Source organism: Macrobrachium rosenbergii, chromosome 10, assembly GCF_040412425.1.
Source record: "Macrobrachium rosenbergii isolate ZJJX-2024 chromosome 10, ASM4041242v1, whole genome shotgun sequence".
Lineage (NCBI taxonomy): Eukaryota > Metazoa > Arthropoda > Malacostraca > Decapoda > Palaemonidae > Macrobrachium > Macrobrachium rosenbergii.
In genome coordinates this window covers 909208-918635 of record NC_089750.1, presented here as the reverse complement: position 1 = coordinate 918635, position 9428 = coordinate 909208, and the positions used below count along the sequence as shown (strand labels likewise).

The window sequence follows — 9428 nt, the reverse complement described above, 5'->3', positions numbered from 1 at the left end:
ACTTTTCTTTCAAACTGTGAAAAATGGCAAGCAACTGATCAACATGCACGGAAAATGGCCATAGTTGGACATTTCATTGCATTTTTGCCATATTACAGGGGGACAAATAAGGCCCGAATAGTAAGGCCTTAGGTGTTTTTTGGGGTCACACGGACTTTTCTTTCAAACTGTGAAAAAATGCAGTCTATTGGCAAGCAATGGATCAAAATGCATAAAAAATGGCCGTAGTTGAACATTTGATTGTATTCCGACCATTTTACATTGGAAAAAAAAGTCCCGAATTGTCAGTTTGTTGCCGTTGGATGTTTTTTGGGGTCAAACAGATATTTCTCTCAAACTGTGAAAAATGCAGTTTACTGGCAAGCAATCGATCAACATGCATGGACATCTGATTGCAATGCGCCCATATTACTGGGGCGCAAAAAAAGCCCTGAATAGTGAGGCTATAGCCCTGGGTGTTTTTTGAGTGGTCAAGTGGACTTTCCTTTCAAACTGTGAAAAATGCAATCTATTGGCAAGCAATTGATCAACATGAATGGAATATGGCCATAGTTGCACATTTGATTGCATTCTGGCCATATTACAGGGGTGCAATAAAGGCCCGAATAGTAAGACTTGGGTGTTTTGGGGGGATCAAACTGACTTTTCTTTCAAAGTTTGAAAAATGTAGTCTATTGGCAAGCAATTGATCAATATACACGAAAAATTGCCATAGTTGGACATTTGATTGCATTCCGGCCATATCACAGGAGTGCAATAAAGGTCCCAATAGTGAGGCTATAGCCTTGGGTATTTTTTAGGGGTCAAATTGACTTTTCTTCAAACTGTGAAAAATGCAGTCTGTTGGCAAGCAATTGATCAGCATGCATGGAAAATGGCCATAGTTGGACATTTGATTGCATTCAGGCCATATTACGGGGGGGGGGGTCCGAAAAGACCTGAATATTTACGCTATATTTGGTTGTTTTTTGGGGGTCAAACCAACTTTTCTTCAAACTTTGCCAGTAGACTGCATTTTTCACAGTTTGAAAGAAAAGTCCGGTTGATCCCCAAAACACACCAAGCCTATAGTCTTACTATTCATGCCTTTTTCTGCCTCCCTGTAATATGTCTGTAATGCGATCAAATGTCCATCTATGGCCATTTTCCATGCATGTTGATCAATTGCTTGCCAATAGACTGCATTTTCACAGTTAGGAAAGAAAAGTCCATTTGACCCCCAAAAAACACCCAAGGCCTTACTATTCGGGACTTTTTTGCCCGCTGGAATATGGCCAGAATGCAATTAAAAGTCCAACTACGGCCATTTTCCACGCATGTTGATCAATTGCTTGAAAACAGATTGTATTTTTCACAGTTTGAAGGAAGACTCCGTTTGACCCCCAAAAACAACCCAAGGCTATAGGCTACTGGATGAGTTTTGGGGATCAAACGAACTTTTCTTTGAACCTGTGAAAAAATGCAGTCAATTGGCAAGCAATTGATCAACCCATGGAGTTTTACAAATAACCTTATAATTTTTTTTCTGCTCCTATGTATAAAAACTAACGCATCCCTGCCTCAAAAAAAAAAAAAAACGATTAAGCAGAATCATTCCCACGTTGCAACATCACCCTGTGTTTGTGTGAGTTTCGTGAAATCGGTGCATGTATATATAATGGCCCTCATATAGATTTCCTTATACGTGAACGCCTCTCACGAATTTAATACGTTCGGGGACTGTCATTCAAGGCTGGTGAAAGTGTGAACGGAGATGGTGTGTGGCGAGCGCACGCGAGCGCACGCGAGAGCTATTATCTGTGTTTGGACGTTCAATTGCTTCCTGAAAGACTTTCTTAATTCAGTATGGATGGGATACTTTTTTAAATCTATTTTACTAGCGTCGTACTTATTGGTTTGTCGATGTCATAATTTTTTTATCAGATAAGTCTGAATAAGGATACGGAATATTTAAGTAACCGCGATACGGCACCGTGGAAGAGTCTCTATATATATATATATATATATATATATATATATATATATATATATATATATATATATATATATATATATATATATATATATATATATATATATACATATGTAAATATAAATATATATATATATATATATATATTAAATCTCTTAAATCATCTTTCCACTGTACATGACTGAAATATATCTCCGACTACCTGTATATTTTTCAGTCTGTCTGTCAGTCTGTCTCAACAACACTAAAGCACGCCTGCAATTAATCCTGATGAATCTTCTTATATAAGAATTATATTCATATGGCATTCTAGCTCTCTTTAATGTCACATTAATCGTCACAATACAAAAGGTCAGATGGCCATCCACACCTTTCTATTTGCCTCTGTGTTCAATCATCTTGGTGTTGCATTTTTTTTTTTATTTGACCTTTCATTTCCCCCCCTCTTGCCAAGCTCTAAGATTAACCTCTCTCTCTCTCTCTCTCTCTCTCTCTCTCTCTCTCTCTCTCTCTCTCTCTCTCGTCAAATTCTCTCATTTCGTTTTATATTCAAAGGTTTCATTTTGCTTGAATAATCTCACGCCCTGTAGAAAAACTATAAGAAACAAGAAACTAATTTTCAGTCTAGAGTCTCTCTCTCTCTCTCTCTCTCTCTCTCTCTCTCTCTCTCTCTCTCTATTTCGTTTTGTATTCAAAGGTTTCATTTTGCTTGAATAATCTCACGTCCTGTAGGAAAAATACAAGGAAACAAGAAGCTAAGTTTTAACCTAGAGCTTCTCTCTCTCTCTCTCTCTCTCTCTCTCTCTCTCTCTCTCTCATTTCGTTTTATTTTCAAAGGTTTCATTTTGCTTGAATAATTTCACGCCTTGTAGAAAAAATACCAGGAAACAAGAAGATAAGTTTTAACCTCGAGTTTCTCTCTCTCTCTCTCTCTCTCTCTCTCTCTCTCTCTCTCTCTCTCTCTCTCTGTGTGTGTGATATCATAGCTCTGTTTACGTTCAGCTCAAGACGCTGCGTCTTTGTTTAATTGCTTCCCACCAAGTTAGTCCATATTGCTTTTGTTGTCCTCTATTTTTTTTTTTCGCGATTCTGTCGCGATTCCATTTTAGTTCCTTTCCTTCTTCTTCTCCTTCTTCTTGTACTGACTCTCTCACACCCCCATTCAAAGTCCCAACTTCTCTCTCTCTCTCTCTCTCTCTCTCTCTCTCTCTCTCTCTCTCTCTCTCTGTGTGTGTAGCGTTTGTTTTCATCTTTTTTTCCACGACTCTGTCGCGACTTCATTTTTGTTCCTCTCATTATTTTTCTTCTTCTTCTCGTACTGACTCTCTCACACCCCCATTCAAAATCCCAACTTTCCCTCTCTCTCTCTCTCTCTCTCTCTCTCTCTCTCTCTCTCTCTCCCCTTTCTCTCTCTCTCTCTCTCTCTCTCTCTCTCTCTCTCTCTCTGTTGTCTCTGTCTCTCTCCCGGTAGCGTCTGGGAGCAGCCTAAGCAGAAGGAGCAGAAGCGTCAGTCAGACAGACTCCGACCAGCGTCAACTGGTTAGTTTCCCCGTTCGCCTCGTCGTGAACGCACGCACACCCGCCTCACGCCGCGTCTATTCCGCTCCCCTTCGGAGCGCGCTCGCTCCAGACCCCCAACAAAACTTGTCAGAACTTAGCCCCTTTACTTTTTTTTTAAAAACCTTCCTTCTTCTGACAAGTCTTACAAAGATGTGACGGATGATGTCGTGGCATTGACATTTAAGCCTACAGTAGTGGAATTCAAAGTTTTCCTGCTCTAAATCGTTGTTGATTTGCGATTGATTGATGGATAAGTGTCCGGATGCTATCGAGTGTCTCGCATAAGCTGTTGGGAGTAAGAAAGTTTCGGTGGTGTTTTGTTGTCAAAATTGGATGAGGGCCTGAGGGCCATAAATAAAATAAAAAGGTTGGATTCTGATGGAACTCAAACTAACGATTATAATGGCATCGAAGAGTGATTGTACCCTCTAAGGTTGAGAAATAAGAGAATTTGAGATATTTCACAATCATGGATAAAGAGGCAAAGGTAGGAATCTGTCATTCATCAGTTAGTCTGTTTCTGAAGATCTGAAAATGGAAGAATGCTTTCTTGAGGGTCTTCTTGACTTGCTTGTGTGCTTGCAAGACTTTTATTTATCTGTTTACTTTTACTTTGCATGTGACAGTCGCTTTAATCAAACGTGAGAATATATAAATGTTCATTGAACATACTAGGTTTTATTTACTTTTGGAGACATTTATTTATTTACTTTTTCTTTTTGCATGTGACAGTCAGAGTCAGTCTAATCATGCAAGTGAATATATGGATGTTTATTCAACATACCAGGGTTTTATATGCTTTTGAGATTAAAGAATTAATTTATACAAAAACTATTTTGAATATTTTTTTTTCAAAAATGCTCCAGTCATTAGTTAGACCAGTGCATGAAACTTCATGAATTATAGCAACGTTTTTTTTAACCCTGTAAAAACACTTCAGAAAATTAAAAATATTTGACAAGCACGCGCCATATTTGCTCTTAATACAGAAAAATGCTTGGAAAATGAAACTTTATGAATCATATCAAACTTTTTTTTTAAATTGTAAAACTTCATAAAATTTTAAATATTTGACAAGCACGGGCCATATTTCCTTTTAATACAGAAAATGCGTTGAAACTGAAACTTTATGAATCATACCAACTTTTTTTTAACCCTGTAAAACTTCAGAAAATTTTAAAAATATTTGACATGTACCGGCCACATTTGTTCTTAAAACAGAAATCCTTATAAAATGAAACTTTATGAATCATACCAATATTTTTTTAACCCTGTTAAGCTTCAGAAAATTAAATATATTTGACAAGCACGGCCCATATTTGCTCTTAATACAGAAATGCTTTGAAAATTGAAACTTTATGAATTATACCAACTTTTTTTACCCTGTAAAACTTCAGAAATTTTAAAAATATTTGACAAGCACCGGCTATATTTGCTCTTAATACAGAAATGCTTTTAAAATGAAACTTTATGAGTCATACTAACTTTTTTTTACCCTGTAAAACACTTCGGAAAATAAAAAAAAAATATTTGACAAGCACGGCCCATATTTGCTCTTAATGCAAAAAAAATGCTTTGAAAATGGAACTTCATGAATCATACCAACTATTTTTTTACCCTGTAAAACTTCAGAAAATTAAAAATATTTGACAAGCACATGCCATATTTGCTCTTAATACAGAAAATGCTTTGAAAATGGAACTTTTTGAATCATACCAACTATTTTTTAACCTTGTAAAGCACTTCAGAAAACTAAAAATATTTGACAAGCACATGCCATATTTGCTCTTAATACAGAAAATGCTTTGAAAATGAAACTTTATGAATCACACCAAAGTATTTTTTAATCCTGTAAAACTTCATAAAATTTAAAATATTTGACAAGCACGGCCATATTTGCTCTTCGTACAAAAAAATGCTTTGATAATGCTTTGAGCTGTTTCGTGACCACTTCAAGCACGAGACTCCCACTTCTTGGTGTGATATACAACGAGGACGAGGGTGGAAAATGAGAGGGGTGGTGGTGGTGGTAGTGGTGGTCTTAGCTTTGCGAATTAAGGATAATGGTTATTTACAATGTTAATTATATGCTTGATCAGAGAGGACCTTAGCACAAAGTGACTTTTATGACTCGCAATTAAGATTGTTAAGGGAGATGGTTTCCCCACGGCTCTGAGTTCCTGTCAAATTTCTTCTGTTGTTTGTTGTTGGTTGTGGAAAATACGGTTGTTATTATTGGAGGTGATTGCTTGATACTTTGTTGGTTGTGGAAAATATACGATTGGTATTATTGGAGGTGAGTGCTTGATAAAATATGACTTCCTTTCAGATATTATAGTGATTCGTATCGTAAATTAATGCCTTTTTTTTTTCTTCCTAATGTTGTTATAGATTTTTGAACTGCCTGTTAAACCTCTGTTGTTGTTTTTTGTCGGTTGTGAAATGTATATGTTTTGGACATATTAAAATTGTTCACTTAATAAAAACGAAATGACTTCAAATTTTCAGAGTGATTCGTATCTTAAATTCTTGCATTTTTTTTTTCTTCCCAGTGGTGTTATAGATTATTGAGTTCCTGTTGAAGATTTGTGGTTGTTTTTTGTTGGTTGTGAGAATTATCATTGGGAATATGTGAAGAGGGTTCGCTTTAAATCCTAGAGTGATTCGTATCTTGAATGATTGCATTTTTTTCCCTTCCCAATAGTGTTATTGATTTTCTTCATTCCTGTTTAACTCTTTTGTTGACTTTTTTTTTTTTTTTTTTTGGTTGGTTGTGAAAAAAATATGTTTCGAAATTATCTGAAGAGATTGCCTGATAGAAATATATTCGCTTTAAATCCTAGAGCAGTGGTTCCTAACTTTTTTATTACCACGCCCCCCTTGCATCTATAAGTAAAATTCCCTCCCAGATTTAAAGGAAAATGGAAAAAAGAGAAAGAGAAGGGGTGTTTTTATCTTTTGGGAATGAATTAGTGAAATACTTGAAACTGCTTCTTAGCGACTCTTGTTAAGAAAATAACGAATATAATTAGAGAATTTTTTTTTCCCAAGGGATCGCGGCCACCCTGGAAATTGCTGACGCACCCCAGGTTGAGAACCAATGTCCTAAAGTGATTCGTCTCTTGAATTATTACATATTTTTCTTCCAAAAGTGCTTAACCTCTAAAAACACTTACCTTTGATAAATTCATCAATAATCCCAGACATGCTGTTCCAGACACGACCATAGTTCCTGTAACGAAAAAGATACATTACGTCAATTTATGAAAATCACACAAGAGTTTAATAAAATCTGCTTTAATAAATATTTACTCTCAAATTCATATCGCCTGATTGGTCCTTTTCTTTACAATCTTTAATTTCTCGATGAGCTCGAGACTTTGATTAGCTTGTCTCGATACTTCGAGTTTATTGGATGCAAGAGTTTTTTTTTATTCTCGAGCACTACAAGGACTTAGAAAAAATATTTTCTTTGTGATTTATATATGCAGGAATAAATTCTGTCTCTTATCTATACTAAAAGGCTGCTTGTTTTATCTGGAGTTCCAAAGAATGACTGGACAGCAACATATTCTTTGGAATCACAAATACACACACATACACAGGCACTTATGCACATTTTACACATGCAAGCATATACAAAGAAATGGTATGATCCTGAATGAATAATTTTTTATAAGCAGTTCTGTAGTGTTCATATATATATATATATATATATATATATATATATATATATATATATATATATATATATATATATATATATATATATATATATATATATATCAGTATGTGGTGGTTTGTTTATATTTTATTATAATGAACATGAATTTAGCATACACCAATAACCACTTAATACTTTTACATGATAAATTTATGAATTTATTAATTGCGTACAATTCTGATGAAAAATATTTACTGATTTCTTACCATTTTTTACAAACACATTGCCCCATTATAAAGTCCTGCTCCCAATTTTAGTTGACTTTTGCAGATTTTTTCACTTGAATTATTTATCATTTATATCTATTATCTTATTTGAAAAATACTTATATATACTCATTTCCAATTAACTATAAAATTTCCCAGTTCGTATGTTACATAATAATAATAATAATAATAATAATAATAATAATAATAATAATAATAATAATAATAATAATAATAATAATAATAATAACTCTTATTATTATTATTATTATTATTATTATTATTATTATTATTATTATTATTATTATTATTATTATTATTATTATTATCATCATAATCATATCCGCACAACAAATGAAACAAACACTTGAAAGCAACAGTGTTTGTGATACAAGAGCATAAGAATGCACTACTGCTTAATCCCAAGAGAACAACACAAATTAGGACTTGTGACAAATATAGCTTAATTTCCGAGGCAAGTGGTTTCAAGCTTATCCTTTATCCGGACGTTTCTTACGGAGCGAAGTTTGTAACAATACCGTTTTGTATATTACTCTCGTATATTAACATGAGGCGTCTTAAATGCATATATTTGTATATTGTTACAATGGTGTTCTTAATGTCAGATGGTTATTTGTATAATGGGAAAGGTTACAATTCCCTTGTCATACATACATACATATACCCATCTAAATTAACTTATGCACGTGTTTACAAATACACACACACAGAATGGAGAAGGGGGGGATTGACCCCAGGCGTGATGTAACTAAACGTCCGGTTCTCAAGAAGTGTATTGAAATGAGGCTGAGACCCACCACAGTGAACTGGCCATCAGGTGCATAATTAGTCAGCAGGACACTCTTCCTAGTTGTCAAGCTGATTACCTTACGTCTTGTTGAAATTTGTGGGTCTCATATATATATATATATATATATATATATATATATATATATATATATATATATATATATATATATATATATATATATATATATATATATATATATATATATATATATACACACACATATATATATATATATATATATATATATATATATATATATATATATATATATATATAATGTGTGTGTATAGGCTGACAAAACACTGAGCCACTCACCTGCATCCCGGTTCATGCCGTTGAATTCCGGAGTCCCCTTAAGAAAGGGCATCATCTTGGATCCCCTTAATCACTTGGTCCTTATCTCCGAAAGATGTCACTTCTCGCAGCATCCAGAAAGGAGGACATGACGTCACGTATCTCCTTCCTCCTGGTCCTTCTTCTACTTCTTCGCCTTTTGCTGGTTCCCTGGTTCTTCCTGGTCCTTCTTCTACTTCTTCGCCTTCTACTGCTTTCCTCCTCCTCCTCCTCCTCCTCCTCCTCCTCCTCCAGCAGACGTGACGTCTAATGAAGCTGCTGACGACGTTGTCATTGAAAAGCCCATCAGGTGCTCCGCCTGGCGGTGACGGGAAGACTATAGCTAATTAAATCGTTGGGTCTTCTTCAGGTCGTTATTGAGGGAATGAGGCGTGAGAGGTTCTTCTATGCAGAGTTTGGAATGATTTATAGCTGGTTGACAAGCTGAGAGGATCTACATGACACACCCATACACATATGCATAAAAACACACACATACACATAAATACACACACACACACATATACATAATTCGCTCATTTACCAGAAGAGCGACGTAACTCAAAAATTGATATTTTTCAGGAGAAGCCATTTAAAATTTAAAACCCTCTGTACTCTTTATAGTGTAATAGTGACATGTCACGCCCTCTGGCGGTTAGTATTACAAATACAAATAAGACGTTTTTGCCACAACATGGAACAAAGAACGGGCCGTCTGCTGGTATCAGGAACTCAAAAAAAAAAAAAAAATATCTTTTGAGGTGTGTCATTCCTCTGGCAAATAAGCGAATACATGTGTGTGTGTGTGTGTTTATACACATG

The 9428-nt window shown here is 35.0% G+C and overlaps 1 protein-coding gene across 1 annotated transcript in view; it reads left to right on the top strand.

Moving 5' to 3' along the window:
* Positions 1–3270: 3270 nt before the first annotated feature.
* LOC136842395 (carboxypeptidase N subunit 2-like) overlaps positions 3271–9428 on the top strand; it is a 175141-nt gene continuing 168983 nt past the window's right edge. The window contains exon 1 of the mRNA XM_067109652.1: positions 3271–4019. Within this exon, the coding sequence (XP_066965753.1) occupies positions 4002–4019 (18 nt within the window). The 5' untranslated portion in view covers positions 3271–4001. The remainder of the gene's footprint in view (positions 4020–9428) is intronic.